Consider the following 21987-nt stretch of genomic DNA (forward strand, 5'->3'; position numbering starts at 1 on the left):
AAATGGTACGGGTCCGTGGAGCATTCACCAGCCGGACTGAAACTCGCTTTCGTATAAACCTGCACACTAGATCTTTTTTATCCTAAAAAAAAAGAGCCGAAAGAAGAGGAGGAGAATAATAACGTAGCGGGGTAAAAAGGATAAAAAGATCGCAACCGTAGGCGGGTGGGCGTGGGTAATTTTATGTGCCCCGTTGCAGGGACGGCGATCGAGCTAGAAACTCCGCCTCCGGGAGTGAGCCATTGGTCGGAAGGTGGACCAATGGAGACGGCAGACTTGCCGTTCGGCCGTTTCCGCGCCCCGCCTCGGGACTCGCCGAGGAGGATCGATGCCGGGGGAGCAAGTCGGGGGTCGGGTCGGCGGGCGCGCCAGTGCGTCAGTGGCTGCAGAGGGGCCGACACCCGCGTGCTGCGCTGCGCTGCGTCGCGCGTCTGCGGCGGACTCACACTCGACCACGGCGGACGGCCACACACCCCTGACACGCGCCCTCAGCTGCACACAATGAAGGTCAGTGCCCGCCGCATCGTCGCTCCACAGCTACAAACGTCACTGTTAGTGGAATCACCTAGCTCGGGTTGCGTGCGTCGAACCACTATCGTGAAAGTCGCAGTAAACGTACACAAGGGAAAGGACATCATCTTTGGACAGTGCATCAGTGTTATCTTCTATTAATACAGTGATGCTTTCAAATCCCTCGTGTTTTCATAACGCCAATGGTATCCTATTGCCTCGACATTAACAGAAATTCTCCTTTGCTTATCCCAACTTGTTTCGGCCTTTCTGTACCATCGTAAGTGTGTCTGTTATCTTTATTACAGTTTTGCACAAGTGTGTCTGTTATCTTTGTTACAATTTCGTCTGTACAGCATTCATTCCTGGGTAGCCTGTCATCGCTGTTACCAATGCTTTCCTCTTTACAAAATATAAAAGTCCTTTTTTTTTTTTTTTTTTTTTTTGTCGATGGCATTCGAGTCTTTGAACCTTTGTACACATTAGCTTCATAAATCTCAATATTTATGTCTGTATTAAATATCTTTCAAAGATGGGCACTGCAGAGCGCGACATCTCAAAGGATAGTCATCCGTTTTTTATCGCTGGACGATGGATTTCATACTGCGAAGATTCATCCTAGCGTGCTGGCTTCAAATAAAACGAACAGCTACATCGGCACTAGACTGTTATATTGCCTGTCACTGAAAGTTTCATAATTTGTTATAGTATTCGAAATAATATTTTAAAGTATCCATGCTTATACATGCAAGTACACTTACTGCAAATATTTACAGCGTCTTGTTCCTTTATTTTTACTTCTCTGTTGACCCATATAGTAAAAATGCCCCAGATGTACAACCACGATGTTGCTGAAGACATTTTCATCTGTCAGTTCAAGTGACTTTTTTTTCTTTCAAAAGTTATTGTGAACCTGCTAAAAGGATTTTAAGTTGTGATTATGGCCACGTTGCTTGTTATTCTAAGGCACCTCTGAAGAATCGCTGAAAGTGGAAACTATTAAAGTAATTAGTTATTTGGTTGACTTCTCAGTCAGTCCTGTTGTGAACATATACAATATGGATAAAGCGAAGTATCTGTTCATTCCAGCTGGAGCTGCAAGGTACTTTCAGATCAGATGCAAGACCATTACTTTTACTTATTCTTAGCTGTTCATTGAACTTTTTAAGATAGCTTCGTAATTCACGATTGTTCTAATCAATCTTTCGTAAAGCAGAATGCGATTATTGGTATATTACCCTTTTCATTTTACAATGAACGCAATGTTAAACAACACAGAACAATCGCCTTCGATTTCGTTTCATTTGTATATATTTTCCTGAAGACTTGCATCCAGATATTTGTCACCGTTGTTGATGCATGTTGTCCATTAAGCAACAGTGTGCATATTGCACCGTTTAGTGCATCTGATGATTTCAGTTACTTCACTTTCTGTCTTTCGCAGTTTAGAGGGCATTTCATTTGTCATTTCTCCACTTTCACAGGATGTCTATTCTCCTAACTCTCAGAAAATGAGTAACCTTTTGGTTTCCTCGTGAGATTATTCACACAGAATTTCTGCATTTATATTTATCAGATGTAAACCAATACATTCCATTTTTAGAGAAAAATATTTGTGTTTTCGTCTAACAGACTGAGAGTTAACATTGTTTTATAGACAGAGATGTTACTCAGAAACTCGAAAATGCGACAAAACATTGTAGATGGTTACGAAAACTTAACTGAATGATGTAAGGTATTCATTTCCGTGTAGTTCAAATGTAGGATTCAGCATCATTTCGTAATTTGTTTGCAGTTGCTTTTATTTACTCTCTAAAAAGTAAAGGGCTGCACGTATCATAATAACAAAACGCTGAATTCCATCCACTCTCGTTAATTATGTCTTCATAATGCCCTCTACCATCTTCGTTGCACGTGACTTCACCTCAAACTATTATTTTGCTAGAGGGCATAAGATTGGTGAGGTAGGAGCGTCTAGAGAAATCTGCACGCGAGAGAAAACTTCGCAGCGCAGTTTATAGGCGTTTTTTGGAGTACCCAACTGCGGACTTAACCACAACATTTGCCACTGGCAGCTGACAAGTTCTAGGTTGTAATATGTTCTAAGACATTCATGATACTGTTTGGGATAACTCAGACGTCAGTACTGGAATTTGTTAGCTATGAAGCAAAGTTGTTCAGGAACTCTTGCGTCAGTGTTTCATTACAGCCTAAGATACTTCAGTAGACCTATGTAGTATGATCTGCCTGTTACATGCAAAGTACCTAAGCTGAATTATATATGGTGCTGATGATAGTGCGAATTGTATTGCATTTGTGGCAATCTGAAGAGGACTTTGTTCTTCCAGTCACTCAAACACAGTGGCTCCGCGTTTTATTATAACGAACTAAAATAACAATTTCATACCAGATACATGTAAAATTTTATAAACTGTGCTCATTCTGAACAAGATCAACTATATTAAATCGTCCATCTTACGTTTTACGCGTCTAAGAGATTTTATGTTTACTGTGCGTTGCTAAGTTCAGTATTAACTCTTCCTTTTATGTAGCAATGAACAGCTACAGATTATCTGCTTTATTATTAGTTTCACTCTTGAAATAAGAGAACCTTCCAATTTTCATTGACCTAATGGCAACATGTTAAAAGTTCAGTGCTCCATTCAGCACCATCGTTAACACGAAGTTGTGCGAGTTGGAGCTTTGAACCTTTAACGTGTTGTCGTGAGGACAACGAGAGCGAATCTAATAATAACTCGGATATTCGTGATTTGTGGTGGTTTATCTGTACTTCAGTTCCTAAAGGTCACTGTGTTCCACGCAGACGATGGCTGTTTGATAAATTATTTTTTTATTATCATGTGTTTTATCTGTCGTATTATATATGTTATGTATTGTTTCACTGTAGAAACTGCAGTGCCAAGGTCTTTTCAGGAAGAAACGTATCACAGGCGCGCAGTGTTAAAACTGTGTTTTAGCAATTATGGGAGACTATAGGTACTGACTGCTTGCAGGTATGATGATAACCACTACGAAATTGCATATTCTAAAAGCAGCTCAAAGGAAAGGATCTGCTGCCACCACGCCAGTATTAAGTTTATGGGCTTTATTTGAAGGTACTAAAGGAGTAATTGTTCTGTGAACACGTCCTGCAGTACTATTCTCATAGACACTCCTTCGTTCGGTAGTAGCAATGTGCTCGGGCGACCTTGTGAGCCTCTTCCCGGAATTCTGACAAAATTGCTAAAAACACAGTTTCAAGAATTTTTTGATTCATTGCAAGCATACAACACTCTTCTAAGTGTAAAGGTAAATCGCGATGCCATGCTCTTCTAAGAACTGAATCACAGTAATTGCCAATTTATAATCTGTGTAGTCTTTGACGCAGGAATATTTTCGCTTGTTAGTCTTGTTTATGTTCATGGTTTCTGGCTGCGACTTTTGATACTGCCACAAGATCAGATTGCAGGAGAGTGTGTTGTTATTTTTGTAGTAGAACCTACTGGTGTCATGAAGCTACTTTCTTTAATATTTATCAAACAGCGAAAGCGCTATGGATACCCATCTTCGTTTTCGAACTAGAAAGATCAGCTTTTCTTTTTACGTATTTGCTCTCCCTGAGTCGCAAAGATGTGTAAACAATTGCGCGTACATTGTCAAAGAAAATTTTTGTTGGCTAATGGTTCGATTAATCACCGAAACAACAGCTTAACCTTTAGTATTGCAGCATATTGCGCTATTTATGGATGCTCGGGCAGTGTAATCTACACATCTACAACAACCAGTCGGAAAACATATTTCTAATTTTTCTAAAACACTTTCTAAACGATTTTGTAAACATATGTATTTTACAACAAGACGAATGACATGTATCAAGACATGTGGATCGTACATGACTTTTAGCTTGTTGCTGCCGCTAGGAAATGTTACAAACGCAAAGCATTACGGTAGCTCATCGCATCGACGGGAGGAGAACGCCGGGAGCACATATTCACCAAAATAGTACTCACTTTAGAGTATTCGCTACATGTAAAGTAATTTTCTAGGTATCATTTGTGTACAGTTGTACGCAAAACTGAAACTTCGTCTATAGGCGCTTTGAAAGTCACCAGATGTCTGAAGAATGTTTGTTGTCAATTGAACTACATTGATTATAATTACGTACTGTAGGTTAAAAAGTATTTGTGCTTCAGATTATCTAAATTACGAACAAGTAATTAGGAAGCTGTATTTTCTCTCGTCACCCGATTCTTTCTCCGAGTTTTAAATATATATAGCGTGTCTGTGTCAAGTAATGGTTTTGCATTGATATATGCACATCGTTTTCTTTCAGTCCAGCGCATGATTTCCTGACACATGCATTATTAGTTTCTACGAGCCTCGATTTTATCCTCGATATCCTATTGAAGCTGCTTTAATGAAATAGGGTCAGACCTTTCCTTCTCATTAGTCTGATATTTTGTAGGAATATACTGAGTAGGAACCAAACAACAGAGGAACTTTTCTGAACATTTTTGGATATTGTTTTGCATAATTATTGCAGCAAGAATCATAGACTACGCCGACAGAAAGAATTGTAAACGATATAATCTGTAACTTGTATATTGTCACCCTTAGATCACAAACGATACCGTTTGCAAGAAGTTTATGGACCTTAACGTCTCCTGCGTTTTCAACGAAGACGTGTCGTCCAAAAATTTTGTGTTCAGTTCGATCGTTTCTCTGCTGTTGCTGAACTGTGTGGTTTGCCTAGCGGATGACAGAATCTTTTCGGAATAGTGGGGGGTAAAGAGTATCTGTTGGTACAGTGTTTACGTTTTCTATATTTAAACAGTGCAAATTATTGTGTTAAACAAAGGTTTTCATTGTTCTGAATTTTGAGGTGTGTTTCTGTACCAGTCACGGATCGAGTGTAGGAATAACGAGTGGTTTTATGCTCCCGTGCGAGCAGTTGCTACATTTGTCATGACGCTACCTACAGAAGCCATGCGTAGCGATCTTAAGAAAATCCATAGATTCTGATCGTTGTGAGGGTTTTCAAGGTAGATACGCCGCAGATATTACGGTGCTTTACTTTATAAGTATCATTTCTGATTTTGCTTCTCTTCTGTTATAATCGCCCGTCACTCCAACAGTTAAGTGACTATTCGCATTTTACGTCTACTGTGATCGTTTCTCTTCAAAGCCCTACAGTGTTCGTCCCAACTACTTTTACACTCACCTATTAACCTCAGGGCTAAAATCTTTTTTTCATTTTCTTCACCAAGATTCGATCGCTGGTTTTTGTGCCAGATTAATGTTTTGTAGAAATCTAATTTAATGTACCTGTCAGTTATGTTTCTCAAGTTGCAGTCCAGTGTTGCGTTTATCTCTTTTCGTTTTACGAACTCTCACGGTGCCTTTTCAGTAGGGGAAGGCTGAATAAATTGGCCATTCAGACTATAGTTTTTTTTCTATTCGTGTCATAGAATTAAATATTAATAAACTGTATGCATTCTGTAAGTGTAAAACAGTTGTATTATTACTCAAATCTTCCGTCCGTAGTAGAAAAGTGAGCTCAAGTGAAAGTTTGCAAAATGGGCACTTTGTCCGGCAGAAGTGGCCAGAGACAGGGAAAAGAGGAAATAAGACTCAGATGACGTGGAATCTTGTTTCTTAAGTGTTTTGTTCGGAAATGCAAATGAATTTGTCACTTGCCTTACACCAGACATAGAGAAAATACAAAATATTTCGCTGCAGAGGAGCACGCGCAGCTATCGGCACAAAACTAGCTGAAAATATCAAATATGTCCCATGTCCCTGTGAATAGTTTTAAATGTTTGCCTCAAAGATGCAGCGATCTCTAAGATAATAAAAAAATAAGTGGCCACTTTACACCAGAATTATTTTACTTTTGCTGGCGAAATGACTATCGTACTGAGTGACGTTACGTATTGTAGTAAACTTCGATAGTCATCAGCTTTCACAAATTCTTTATTAATTAACACGCTATGAAGATATATAGAACGGAATTCCGCGCTCATCGCACAACAAAATGTGTATAATTTTTTTATTGTTTCCACAAATGTCTCGACATTCGGTAACAAACGGACACTTAACCCCGCTAGCAGAGCTGCAGGCGTCACCCTATGGACAGAGGTCAGAGCGGGATCTGAGTAATTACTGCTCGTGTTTACCAAATAATTGCTTTATCAGTATGCAGGCGGGCCGCGAAGCGTCAACAGAGGGCGCGTCGATGCCGCCGGCGCCGCCTGTGGACTGTGCAGTTGGCAGTTGGCGCCTCAGCCGGCCGTGGGAGCCGTCACCCGACACACTCGTCTGCCCAACCCCCCCCCCCCCCCCCTCTCCTTGCCTTTTTTGTTATAGCCTCCGGAGAGGGCGAAACGCCCGCCTATTCCAGCTCACTGTCGGCCGAATACTGACAGCATCTCCATTTCCACCGACAATGCGGTACAGTGCTGCTCACATAGCTGCGCACTTAGGCCTATTACGAAGCTTTCATTCCGCCCGTTTCTGCATCGTACAAAAGCAGCCCCGAGAAGCCCGTTTACAGTCCACGTATTGTAGGTGTAGCACAAGACGCGAGTTAGTTCCACCACCTGTTGGTATTCTTCGCAGTGATTATTATTACTGCGTTCATCACATGGAAACAAGCAGAACGAACGTATTGCAATTCGCTGTACCCCCTCGGAATATATTTCCAGTTGCAGTTAATTTCTTTCTCGAAGAAATACTAAAGTGTGGAACAAACAATTACCTCTACCTTTATAACGGTTACACACACCTGGTGAGCCACAATTAATTTTTAGTTCCCTCCTTCAATCAATAGTGAGCGGCTCTTCTGGGGAATCATTACAATAATTATACATATTAAATCTACAAAAGGTTGCACGTCTCAAAGTAGTAGTTCGTACTGCTTGTAGCACTCAGCCTTGCTGTGAGTTCTCTGAACATTTTGCATTTATTCGTTCTTTTTAATAATAAAGAAAAGTAAAATACCGACAAACGCCATATAATCTTCATTGCTTACTATCTACTAATTACCTTTTCACGCCTACAATGTACTACATTCATTTTTTCGTCATTGTTGTTTGTTAATTTAAACACGGATGAAGTCTTTGGGACAAAAATAATTATAGTGTGCTCCGTTTCATGTGCAGATACAAACATATTGCACTTTCCCATTTTCCCATCTTATTCCTTGAAATTACGACTGTTTTTTTTTTTTTTTTTTTTTTTTTTTTTTTTGCAACTCAGCACATTTCTTTAGTGTGGGGTCGTACTTGTATAAATGTAGCTTAGCAGACTATTCGCTTATAATTTATCAATGCAGCACAAATGAGGTAAAGAAGTAGGACACAGGTGCATTTAATGTGATGATTGTGGTCCATTCATTTATCTGCTCTGCTATGCGTCCATTTGGTAGAGACAACGCCGAAAATCAAGATAACGAGAGAAAGAAGCTTCCGCGCGTCTATATACTGATTGTAAAACAGTTCTGTGAGCTTCACTTGTCAGCAGTATATTGCTCCGTACATTTCTTTTACTGCTGTACACCTATTAAGGCTGCGCAGGTATAATATTGCAAAACACCCGCCTGGATACCCGTGCGTGTTAAAGCGCACCTTCCGGGGGCGGGGAGGTGCGCCGGCCCTGAATCGGAACCGCCCCGCGGATAACGATGAAGGACGGTGTGCCCGTCAGCCTGGATGTGGTTTTTGAGTGAATAGCGCACTATTACCCAAGTCTCGCGAATCACAAACATTTCAAAACTTTCGCTGAGTTTCACATGAATAACCGTGTTCCGAGGGATAGCGGAGTGGCGACAGGAAGAGCATCCGGCTACCCCTTAAGCTAACAGTGCAAAATCCGTGCAACAAGAATGCCGAGACTGCGTCGGTGTGAGAGAAAGACACAACAACGTATATAATACTGCTGAACTACAACGCACCAGCGCTGGTAAACTTCTATTTTTAGAAGTCCAGGGTATGCGCTGGCCCAGATCGACAGACGTATGATGGGGGCGGTTGCTTCCTAGCTTTCAGATAGTTGGGTTCGCCTTCGTATCTATGAACAGAAATGTATTACTTCCAGTATAAGAGAAAAATATACTTATTCAAAAAAGCAGATAAAAATTCACTTGACGCCTTCCTGAGAGTCAATCTCCACTCATTCCAAATTAGTAATATAAGTGCAGACCAGACGTGGCTTAAATTCAAAGAAATAGTATCGGCAGCAATTGAGAGGTTTGTACCAAATAAATTAACAAACGACGGAGCTGATCCTCCTTGGTACACAAAACGGGTTAGAACACTGTTGCAGAAACAACGAAACAAATGTGCCAAATTTAAATAGACCCAAAATCCCCAAGATCGGCGAGCTTTCACAGAAGCTCGAAATTTAGCGCGGACATCAATGCGAGATGCGTATAATAGTTTCCACAACGAAACTTTTTCTCGAAACCTGGCAGAAAATACAAAGAGATTCTGGTCGTATGTGAAGTATGTTAGCGGCAAGAAACAATCGACGCCTTCTCTGCGCGATAGCAATAGAGATACTATCGAAGACTGTGCTGCCAAAGCAGAGTTACTAAACACAACCTTCCGAAATGCCTTCACAAAAGAAGACGAAGTAAATATTCCAGAATTCAACTCGAGAACAGCTGCCATTATGAGTAACGTAGAAGTAAATATTCTCGGAGTAGTGAAGCAACTTAAGTTACTTAATAAAAGTAAGTCCAGACTGTATACCAATTAGATTCCTTTCGGAGTATGCTGATGCATTAGCTCCATACTTAACAATCATATACTACCGTTCGCTCGACGAAAGATCCGTACCCAAAGACTGGAAAGTTGCACAGGTCACACCAATATTCAAGAAAGGTAATAAGAGTAATCCACTAAATTATAGGCCCATATCGTTAACGTCGATATGCAGCAGGATTTTAGAACATATATTGTATTAGAACATCATGAATTACCTCGAAGACACACAGTCAACATGCGTTTAGAAAACATCGTTCCTGTGAAACACAACTAGCTCTTTATTCACATGAAGTGTTGAGTGTTATTGACAAGGGATTTCAGATCGATTCCGTTTTTCTGGATTTCCGGAAGGCTGTACCACACAAGCGGCTCGTAGTGAAGTTGCGTGCCTATGGAATATCGCCTCAGTTATGTGACTGGATTTGTGATTTCCTGCCAGAGAGGTCACAGTTCGTAGTAACTGACGGAAAGTCCTCGAGTAAAACAGAAGTGATTTCTGGGATTCCCCAAGGTAGTGTTATAGGCCCTTTGCTGTTCCTTATCTATATAAACGGTTTGGGAGACCATCAGAGCAGCCGTCTTCGGTTGTTTGCAGATGACACTGTCGTTTATCGACACTTAGAAAATGTAACAGACCTACTAAGGAGACTGCCTACACTACGCGTGTCCGTCCTCTATTAGAATACTGCTGCGCGGTGTGGGATCCTTACCAGATAGAACTGACGGAGTACATCGAAAAAGTTCAAAGAAAGGCAGCACATTTTGTATTATTGCGAGAGAGTGTCACAGAAATGATACACGATTTGGGCTGGAAATCGTTAAAAGAAAGGCGTTTTTCGTTGCGACGGAATCATCTCACAAAATTCCAATCATCAACTTTCTCCTCCGAATGATGAAATATTTTGTTGAGACCGACCTACATAGGGAGGAATGGTCACCACGATAAAATAAGGGAAATCAGAGCTCGTACGGAAAGATATAGGTGTTCATTCTTTCCGCGCGTTATACGAGATTGGAGTAATAGAGAATTGTGAAGGTGGTTCGATGAACCATCTGCCGGACACTTAAATGTGATTTGCAGAGTATCCATGTAGATGTGGATGTAGATGTAGTGTGCCACAGAGTTCTGTCTTATGTTTTGTCTAAAGATGAATTTTACTGGCATTCGCTGTCCATTAGATCGACAAGGGCAAGATAAAATTGTGCTCGCCATTCAGGTAGCAACGTTTAGTACTCATTTAGAACCTCAAGCTTCACTTAAAATTTATTAACTCTTACGCAGAAATTTTTATAACGACAGTAACACTAGTCATAGCTATCAGGACACAAAGAACGATTACCGCAGGCCCGGCGGGAGCGTTACACCGCCTCCTGGCTGGCAATGTCCTTCACCTTTCCACAACTTCGAAAAGCAGGCGGTTGCCGCGCGGGAATCTCGAGCGCAAGCACTGAGGTTTTCGTATTCTCGACATGCCGCCAGTTGTAAGTAAGCAAGAGACGTACGCTTAGAGGGGAAAGCTCTCTCGGTTAGCGGCGCCGAGGGGCTGAACCGGCGGCGAGATGCGGCCTGCGGCCTCTTGCTACCGCAGTGGCGCTGCCCCTGGCGACTGACTAATTTATGGCGCCATAAATATCCTGCCACCAGCAGCCGAGGAGCCCACCTCGTCATACGAATTACAAACGACCTCACTTCCTCTCCTCTCTGAAACAAGAAAAAAGTGTAAAACAAATTTTGAGATTCTTCGCAGTCGAGCCGTATCCTGGTACTTAACATACATTTCCGAAAGACTCTGAAACGATTTTGTATCAATAAAACTTACGCGTTTACTGCACGTACGAACATTTCCTTTATTTATTTCATAATTTTAAAAAGCCTATGGTCTTTGTTTTTTGCAATTCTAAGCCGGCCGGAGTGGCCGAGTGGTTCTAGGCGCTACAGTCTGGAACTGCGCGACCCCTACGGTCGCAGGTTCGAATCCTGCCTCGGGCATGGATGTGTGTGATGTCCTTAGATTAGTTAGGTTTAAGTTGTTCTAAGTTCTAGGGGACTGATGACCTCAGCTGTTAAGTCCCATAGTGCTCAGAGCCATTTGAACCAGTTTTGCAATTCTAAGCCCTTCATTGTGCATGGCGACAAGTAGGTCATCCAGAGAGTCCATGTTTGATAAAAGTAACTTTTCCATCTATTAGATTGGACAGTATAGACCACTGAAAGAAAAAAAAAACATGATATAAATATATCATTCCCAAAAGCTGTCAGGTAGGGGAAGACATTAACAGATCAACATATTTGTATTTACAAGCTGCGACATAGTCGCAAATTACAAGAGTGGTCCAGGAGTGTAAAAGAAAGTTCTTTTATTTCCGGCAATGGTCACAAAACGTTTGGTCCTCAGACTACCGGTTTCGGTCAGCAATGGCCATCTTCAGATCTGCAGCAAAACATGGGAGATTAAATACAACGAATAGACAGATTACATCACAAAACAATAAAACATGCCATAACGAAAAATTATTACTCTCGTGCATATTTTATTGTTTTAAGATGTAATCTGTCTAATATTTAATTTCCTATGCTGGACCGAAACCGGCAGTCTAAGGACCAAAAGTTTTATAATCATTGACTGAAATAAAAGAAAATAGTTCTATGTTTGTATTCACTTGTAATTGCCGTTTACGACAAACGTTAAATAATGCAACCAGCAACTGCAACATATTTTGTAGACGGGTTAGACAACTCTCGTGTTGTTAATCGGAGATGGTACCTCACTAACGTCAGCAAACAGTTCCGCTCGTATGTGTGCTGTTCACCTGTCGACTATGGTACTTTTAAAACCCTTTGCAATAATCTGAGAAAAATTGTCGGTTGATGTTGATGACTATGCAAAAAAATTCGAGTCAGATTCATTGTCTAGGACAGGCTTCACTGGAGAGTTGTACCTCTGGAGTACACTATACGTTTGAGCTTCTGTTGCCAAGGCAACATTCGCAGCGTAATTCACCGACGAAAGCGTTGAAGTGACAATGTTTCAAAAAGCTGTATTTCTGATGTCGTTGTTTATTTGTGAGATATTTGCCTTCCAGAAAGAATAGTACTTACTGTCTATCGTCTCTTACTTAGGTCTTTTTAATTTGAAACCTTCTGTAAGAGAATAGTCAGTTAAAAAAAAATCCCTTCGTAGATTTGGTCACTGGAGACGATCACAATTTCTGGTAGGAGAAGGTAGAAGAAAGAAATTGGCCCCATGCTATCCAAAGGAACCCTCAGACATTCGCCTTAATGGTTTTAACAAAACCACGGAAAACCTAAATATTCATTCCCGGTCTATGTCCAGGCCCTGCTCATCTCGAATATGAGTCGGCGCCTTAACCATTGCGCCTCTTCACTGGGTAAGAAATACCTAGTTTTATTGCAATTCAGATACCGTGTCAAACGTAAAGTTGTGCCGAAACATGGCCTTGTGAACTGGCTTGTATATAGACCAAAGACAAGGGCAAGCCATCAATCTAAGACAATGCCTAGAAGAGCTGTGTGGTTTTCAAACTAATGGGTTGACTGAGTGTACCACGTCTATTTCTTTACGATTCATTATATACACAGTACCGTTCAACACTCATCGAAAATTAGCGCAATGAGTTTAATAGGACGCATAAGAAACACCAATAAATCGGCGCAAAATAATTGTATATTAGTCGTTAATTTTCATAATTCCTACAGTTAGACGTTTATTATTCTTCTTACAAAAGATACACTTCTTTTGCGTTGTTTCATGTGCTTTGCAGTAGAATTATACCAGTGTTGTGTGTGTTTTCATTCCTAATTTACTGAAAATTAGTCTCTACGAACACTTCACTTCAAACTGGTCTCAGTTCCAGAAAACTCTGCAGTATTTTAGACGGTTAACACTAGCCTCTGTTTGTCAGACGAATTCGAATGGCTCTAAGTTTACATCATATAACGTATTCCGCCACAAATATTGTAAAATTAGAATAGTCACTAATTGTTCGGTATATTTGTAAGTGATATGAAACTTCTTTATTCTACAAATACGTTCTTCAGTTGCGGATGTTCACCTGGTCAAATACTTTTTTATATGTCTTATCATCTTTTTTACCGTCTTACCTACCACTAGTTTTATATTCTGCCGTTGACACCTAAATTTATTATAGAGAATGTGAAACATGACAGCATAGTGGAATAATTCTTTCTGCATTGTCTTAGTCAGGAAAGACCCTTCTACGACCACGTCTGTTCTTTGGAAGCCATCGTTTCGCTTGTATATAACAATGGCATTCCCTTTTCCCCGCCTCAAACATCTTTCTATCTTATTCTTGAGTGGGACCGTATGAACTAGAATTTTACTGTCGTGGTCATTGCATGTGGTGGAAGAAAGGTGTTTCTCGACTCATATGGAAAGTACTGTATTGGAATTTAAAAAAAAAAGCCGTTATGTAAGGGACAATATCGTTTCCATAGTGTTTTTAACTGGAACTTACTGAGAATTTTTGTGACCTTCCTATGCTGGCTAAACATATCCGCGACGAAACACTCAGCTGTTCTCTGAATGTTGCTTAAATCCTTTCTGTTACTTGGCGAGGAACGCATAATGACGAGAAGCGCCCAAAAATCGGTCGCAAGAATTTTGTACGCAGTTGTTTTCGTGAATAAAACCTGCACACTTAATTTAGACACTTCCATTAAATAATTTCATTCGGAGGAATACTAATTGAAGCTACAATTTGTTTTAATTTCTACTACGCGTTCCGGACGTTTAAACCTCCAGCATAAGGCTGATTAATGTCAGTTAATAAGATATGTATGTGATAGGTGTAAGACTTTTGTTGTGTAATCCAGGGAACACCCTGATATCAGAAGACAAGCAATGAAACACTAATTTATTACAAGACTCAGTTTTGTGCATGCCGTTGACTTCAAAGATGAATAGTTATATACATGTAAATACCGCCAGTGGCGACAGGCTCATTTACCTATCGTGTTCACTTCAGATATGACATCACATACACTTGTTATAAACTGAAGTAAGCAAAGATGACGTGTTAAAGTCTAATAAAGTTAAAGAATGATAATTCTGCGAACAGTGGCAAATTCATCAACAAACTGTGCTTTCCCTCCCTCCCTTCCCCCCTACACAAACACTCAACATCAATGTATGTTCTTTGCCGCTATCATTAGATTCTAATGCGTCATCTTTGCTTACTTCAGTGTATACAAAAGTGTATGTGACGTTTTATGTAATGTAACCAAGACAGGAAAAGGAGCCTGTGACAACTGGAGGTAATTAAATGTCTATTGATGTTAATCTTTGAGTCAAGGACCTACACAAAACTTTGAGTCTTGTACTAAAGTAGTGTTTCTTTTCTTGTGTAACCCTGTCGGACAGTAGAGACATAGCACAGGCTACCCAAAAGTCGTATATACTATACATAGATGTATTATTAACTGACGTAAAACCATTTTATGAGAGACGTTTAAACCTCCGAAGCGCGTAGCGGAAGTAAAAATACATTGTGACTGGTTATAGCAGTAAACTTGTAGCCACAGTGAAGCCTAATCTAAAACGGTCACATTTCAAGGGAAACGCTGATTTTGCAACAGCATTATACTAATCGATTCTTTCTTCAGCCGTCACTGAACCGAAACATTTAGGACTTTTTGTACCCTGGAGGGGTAAACATAACCATTACCCGTATTGCCATGTCGAGGTAATTATCAGAAAACCTGTGCAGTAGAATCTTGCACCCGTCTTTATCGTGCGTGCTTTACTAAATGCACTGATCTCATGTACAAGAACGACTTGTTACCTGCCACTATTTGCAAAATTTTAACGTTGCACAAACAGATGTAGGGCCACTAACGTCTCTTCTTGCACCTCTCAACAGGAATGATTTACATAAATGAAGGATAATATGTTTCTAAAGCAATTGATAATGGAAATAATTTCGTTCTGCACGTGGGGAGTGTCTTTTCCCCGCTACTACCGCGCTTAATTACGTGCCTTTTCCGAAGTACGTAATCTTTGAGACCGCTGGAGCAGTTTAATGGGACCGTATCAGTGGAGGATCCGCCTTTCGCTCGGCAGAACTCTGCTCCGCTCTTTGAAGGCGGCCGAAGTTGTGCGGCGCGCAGTCACGGATTCCAGGTGTCTGCGCCGGCGCCTCAAATATTCCGGCCGGAGGCGAGCAGTCGGCAAATTGCCGCGAGCTCAAAGGCGCCGCGGCGGCTTCCGTTCTGTTCGCTCGCGTCTCGCGGCTCCTCGTAACTGCGGCACTGAAATGGCTACTGCGGCACCGGAACCCGGTCCAGCGACTCCGCCGAGAATCCGGTCCTGCATTTTTGTCCGACCGGAACATTTCCTTCGAGCCGTTGTATCGGTGTAAGTTAGTGCCCCGTCCAGAACTGAAAGGCGGGCGGCCTATCCAGTGGTTTTCAGGCGGACAGGCGATTAAACATACTACACACGGTCACCCTGGCGTATTGCAATACGAAATACAGTCTAAAATTAGTTGATTTCTGGCGATGAAGGCGTAAAGTTGCGACGTTTTCGCGACAAGTAGTGTCTAAAAGCAGCCGCCACAGCTCTGCTCTTCGTGGCGATAGATACACACTTCATAGTCTCTGTTTCCGACAAAAATCTGAAATTCACTTAAAATATAGTTCCCTACACTGTGCCGTGCGGTCCTAGGCACTACAGTCTGGAGCCGAGCGACCGCTACGGTCGCAGGTTCGAATCTTGCCTCGGGCATGGATGTGTGTGATGTCCTTAGGTTAGTTAGGTTTAATTAGTTCTAAGTTCTAGGCGACTGATGACTTCAGAAGTTAAGTCGCATAGTGCTCAGAGCCCTACACTGTCTTTAAGATGTGTCGGTATATTAATCAAACGGGTGAAATTTTACCTCCCATGAAACAGCTTCAAACTTTCACATCATGTCTAAAAGCCATGCTTTTTTTTCATTGGTTATCAAAATACCTCACAAGCAAGGCACCTTTCCAAAGTTACGTATTCCGTTCCGTACGACTTGTACAAGCTTCTGAAGATCGCGTGTATTTTCAATTTTGTTAATATTTAACTTGTAACTAGTCTGAATAAAATCTGTCTCTTACCAAAATCACATTAAAAAATCCGAAGTTCGTGTGTAGCAGAGATGCCTATACTGCCTGTCCTATATCCGTCTTTCGACTATTTTCATCGCACATCATAAGGCACGCGATACTAAATCTAAACGAACCTTCTACTGCAACGACTCACTGTGATCTAAATGGCAAGCACAACGCTTTGCGTAGCCTAAGAAGCAACACAGTGGAGTCGACTATGCCAGACTCCCATTGATTTATAACTGGCGGAAGCAGTCCAGCCCACTAGCTGTCAAATACGAACCAGTTGAAATCGAACTGTAGTGTGATATGGATGGGTAGCCGTTGCAGCCTTTAGTTAGGAGAGGATCGGTTGTGGCATTGCCCATTGCTGTCTGAGGGAACGTTTCAGATATATTACGCTGCGCGAGAGCAAGGCGAAAATTTCACGCCTTGGTACAGTGATGGCGTTGATATTAATGAAATTTTGTATTTGTTACGTTGGTACACGCTTCGCAATCGACAACGGCAGGGAGAGCGTCCACCTGACCCCACACCTTCTATAGTACCCCCGAATAACGCCATTGGCAGAGGATGACACGCCAGCCTGTCGGCGCCGCGTGTTCCGTCTGGTCAGAATATGGAACTTGGAATGTAATGTTAAATACTTTACAATACCGTAAATGAAGTGTCAACCTCATCTGCGAAATAGTTACTGTATATTTATGTGGCCTTTTTAAAAATAATGGTGTTGTGTATGTTTCATTCAAAAGGATAAACCGAGATACAGTGTCACTAGGAAATTCTTTATTGTGGACAATTTTTCGTCAAATGAAATTCATCCGGAGTTGCTTGAGTTTTATAAGGAGTTTCCTTCGTTTTGAACATTTAAGACATGGGCGACTAACCAAATTAATTTCAAAAATTAGCAGCATGAGGGACGCCTCAAATGTGCAACTACAAATGAAACCGGAAAGGAAAGTACGGCACAATACTGAACGATCAGCAATCAAAGTTAAATGAAATAGCTGACATTACAGGATATCAAACAGACAGTACAAAACAGTTTGCTTGAAGACTTAACTAGAACTTGTACTGTATATGTGCTGCATTTGCTTAAGTTAGCCAAAAAAAAAAGTTGAAACTACACAGCAATGAGTGAACCGTTTTTTAAAAATAAATCACCTGATTTTGTGCGCCGACTTGCTACTGTGAATGAGACATGTCGCCACCACTTCACAGCAGAAAGTACACAGCACTAGGCGGAAGCAGCACTTCCAACACCATCGGTGCACAAACAGTGTTGCATGCAGGATGCTCTCAAGCAACTCGTTGAAAGTAACGCTTCCCCGTTAAGTTTTGAGCAATCTAGAGACATCGACTAAGTATTTAAGGTGCTTGCAAACTATTCTTTGGGAAGTCTGTTTCAGAATTTGAGGAGACGCATTGAAGGTTTTACTGAACGCGAATAGAAACAATTTTCAGCATTTCTGAAAGCGAGAATACATCCATTTTCAAGTCACTGTCTGAACGATTAGTGCGTAGTATCCAAGGGAAGAAGCGCGCAAGCAGTGCTCAGAAGCTGGTCCCCCTCTGCGTTCTCTCACCACCCCCCGTCTCCCCCTGGTCCAACCGCAAACCGGCCAGCGACGTACGACATATGGCAGCGACAGTAAACGGCTTCTGCCAGCCCTCAGGAGTTCATAACCACACCCCTAACCCCCCCCCCCCCCCCCACCTCTCGCATCCTTCTCTCCCGTCTGACTGCTCAGACCACGCTTACAATAAAAGTACGATGACAGTTACTCACGGAGACGATTCTCAGAGAATATGGCTCCCTGTAGATGATTTTTTAACGACGATGTTTGGGTTGGCGCCGTAGTGTAATAACCTTAACGTTAAAATTCCGTCAGTTTCGTTGCTGACTTGAATTAAGAGCCAAAAATAATTTGCTTAGTTTCCGTAATATAAAGTTTGCATGCAATACTCTCGTGCACCACTATCTAATCAGTTTTAAAAACTTGCCTGTTGAGAAGACAAAAATATTAAAGGGAAATATCGCAAAACTGTGATCCTGACCTTTTCTTTTTAATTATTCGATTCTAGTCAGTATGCCTTCATCTTTCTTTGTTACGTTTTTCTTCCATCTGTCCATTTTGTTCCTGATTTCTCTATATTTCAGGACTTCGTGCTCTTTTACATTCGTTTTTCTAATTCTAAAAGAATTTTTGTATTTCGTATTGGTTGATGTTAACTCTTTTACTTATTTTCATATTACGGTGATTTTCTTTTCCAGTTTTCGTTCATTCGCTCAGTTTTACAAACAGTTCCACTGGCATGAAAACCTGGAGTACCAGCAGCGTGATGTAGCTAAATTTAAAAGAATGTACACATTGTATGGGTTGCAAACAGTTCACGTTACTGTCAGAGGTACTGATGTAAACGTAACAGCATTACCGCTCTTATCATGGCCACTTAATTTTTCGCCGGCTACGCAGCCCTATGGTAACGAAAGTTTTATCTTGAGCTATTACATGGTCGATCTTATGACGTCAATGTGCGTGCATATTCATTGCTGATGGTGCGTTTTTGGTGTTGCTAGAATACAGTAATATATGCGTATCTGATTCCATTACAGATTGAGAAGTAGCAGAGCTAAAAAAGTAGCAGTGAAAATAAAGGAAAACTAGATGTATTGACAGATCATTTTGTCCTTCAAGAAATTTATAAAACCTAGAGATAAGCACAATTTTTAAAAAATCGCAACAAGCAACTCTGAAACTAAAATTTCAAGTCCACCCTCGAAAGACGCTATTACATATGGTAAGCACATGTCAAAAAGAGATCAGCGACCTAACCGAAACTGGTACTAAGCTTTATGTTCATCCGTGCGATTTCCTGAAAAATATCTTCTAACAATTGTCTACGATTTGTACTCTACCTAGAGGCACAATGTAGATGCCGAATTGACACGCAAGTCACCGAGATGTCATCAGATCGAAAGGCTGGGAGACACATGACAATTATTTTAGCTCTGTCGATATAGAATAAAAATTAACACACAAACACGGAGGAGGCTTTCATCTAAACATACAGCTCGTACCACTAAGCAAGTGTTGCACAAATAAAATTCAGAAGTTTTTATCTGAAGCTGTGAAAATTCCGACATATTCTCTTCATCTAGACTCTATAAAATATCATTTTAATCCTAACGGTATATAATATTGCACTTAATTAAAGTTTCAGTAACTGAAGAAGCCATTTTATCTGCGGATATGTAACGAATGCGAAAATATTTATTTACGTAGGTGTTAATATAAGGGCTATAGTCGCTGTGTTCGGGCAAAGAATAACGCAATAAATCGGTGTTTTTATACAATTTCTCTGTAAGGATAAGGGCATGACAATAATATACGTTTGATGCGTAGTTTCGTCCAAAATGACACATCAATCATCAGGAGTTAAAATTGTTTCACATCGGGTACACAACCATGTTTCTCGAGCATGTACAGTGGAATGCAGTCTAGAGATAATTCAAGGAAATGCATCAGGCACGCCCTCTTCTTTCGGATAGTCATTTATTTCTGTGACTGATCATGCCGTCCTGATAATTGCCTTAGAACAATGGAGTGTCGCGCGAGTTTCAGATCGCCCAGTTCCTTCCTCCGTGAGCGCTTAATATAACAATAGGATTATGACAAAGGCAAAGGGACAAACAAGGCGACGGACGGAGACTCTCGGGTCACGGATTAATGAGATACGATCGACAACGGGCTGCGACGCTAAAATTCAAGATCTGAAGTTGAACTTGACACTTGCTCGCTTCGAAGGAAGCATACAAGCCTATGGTTCTAAAATTTCACTCCTACAGCATTTTCTTTGCGTTATCACGGTATGCCGCACGTGGAGAGTGATAAACACGAGAAAACACCTATACGGAATACGCCCTAATCAGAATACTTTTCGAGGGAGAACACATTTGATGTACTTTATTTACGGAACTGACTCCTTTACACACAACTGGTGTTGATCACAAAGCAAAATGTTGTGCAGAATGATTCAAACAATACTAGGAAGGTAGAAAAGTTTAGTTGTTAGGAAGAAAGTGCAAAGGAAGTTAAACAGGTTTCAATTTTGGGTCCACTCCTATTCCTATCCCGAGCAAAGAGTTTGAAAACAACGACGTAGGATGGACCAGAATAAAACTCAAAGATGTTAGGTGGCTCAGACACACACGTGCATGCCACAAGCCCCCAAAAAAATGTATATTAAATGTGTTCTATTTCGGAAACCATTCGAAATAGAGCGGATGTCCATATGAAGTTTTTTCTTTAAATGAGTGTTCCTGTCATATCCTTGAATATTGACCATTCCACACGTGGCACCACGTATAGTAATCACATTACGTCCCTGATAGTGGACATTAGCCAATGCAGACTGCGAGACGCTTGTTGGAAACGGGAACCCTGACCTCTCAATCTCTACGAGCTTATTTCAGGTACCACACCCCACTCTGCTTTCTCTTTGTATTATAACATAGCATTTCAGCACTCAGACTCCAGTTTCGTCTGCAACGAGGCTATCGAGAATGGAGTACAGCTCAGTTTGACGAGGATGTAGAATGTATTGGCCATGGAGTTATTGCAGGAATCAACATGCATTCCTCACAAATGGTTTAGAGAAATCATTTACAACATAAATTAGGTTTATGCTCGGGGATTTCAAAATTCCTCCCAAATAAGATTGTTGTGTATAAACAGATCATCAAGCGTAGTAGCCTGCAGTTACTACACATAGGCTATCAATCCGGATAACCGACTACGTGCAGCCACCGGTACATAGGTTTTTCTTTTTCACAATGCCAGCGGAATACCTTATGGGTAATACGCAGCCACTTCTTATTCTAATAAAGTCCCCCAGGAGTATTTGCAAATTTTGTTGTTATTTGCATCGTACATACAATAAATTCTATTTATTATTGTGAACTGCAAGCCCTCTGAATAATAATGGATTAGTTCTTGAAGAGACAAATAGATTTAAGGATTTTCTCATTGCGGATCGTTACCACTCACTGTTCACACCCGTCTCTCGAGTACACGTAGTTCTGTTCATCTGTTTACTCGAATATTCGAGCGCTTTTTACTGTGTCAAAAATCTTCTGATGAGTGGATTCTCCAGTTGCCCTTACATTACCTCTTCAAAAGTTCCAGTTTGTTTCAGAATGTCCGGAGACTTGTGTGTAGAGGCATTGCTCCTTGTTAACTGCTTTAAGATAAACGAAAAGCGTCAAGACGTTCTGGATATTTTCCATTAAAGGGCATTCCTGCGTTAAAGATAGATAGCTTAGTAGTTAAAAGTTTTTTGGGGATTTAATATGGTCTACGTCGAATAATTTTAATAATGAACTAAACTCTCCCTCAAAATATTGAGAGATGGTGAACTATTCACATTAGTTTCAATCTAAAGCTTATTCTCGTACACATCAACGAGTAAGCAATAAAAAAGTTATCCTTACTGAAACAATTGGAGGTTCTGCTTGCTAAACCCGTAAATGTAAGACTTCGAATTGCTTTGCACTGCTATCATCAATTGATTCCCTATATAGCCCGCACAGAGCAC

At 40.9% G+C, this 21987-nt stretch overlaps 1 protein-coding gene across 1 annotated transcript in view; it reads left to right on the forward strand.

Annotated features, from left to right (window-relative positions):
* Nucleotides 1-396: 396 nt before the first annotated feature.
* LOC124794746 (LIM/homeobox protein Awh) overlaps nucleotides 397-21987 on the forward strand; it is a 351821-nt gene continuing 330230 nt past the window's right edge. Inside the window, exon 1 of the mRNA XM_047258357.1 lies at nucleotides 397-507. Coding sequence (XP_047114313.1) covers nucleotides 502-507 — 6 coding nt within the window. The 5' untranslated portion in view covers nucleotides 397-501. The remainder of the gene's footprint in view (nucleotides 508-21987) is intronic.

The sequence above is a fragment of the Schistocerca piceifrons genome, chromosome 1, assembly GCF_021461385.2.
Source record: "Schistocerca piceifrons isolate TAMUIC-IGC-003096 chromosome 1, iqSchPice1.1, whole genome shotgun sequence".
NCBI lineage: Eukaryota > Metazoa > Arthropoda > Insecta > Orthoptera > Acrididae > Schistocerca > Schistocerca piceifrons.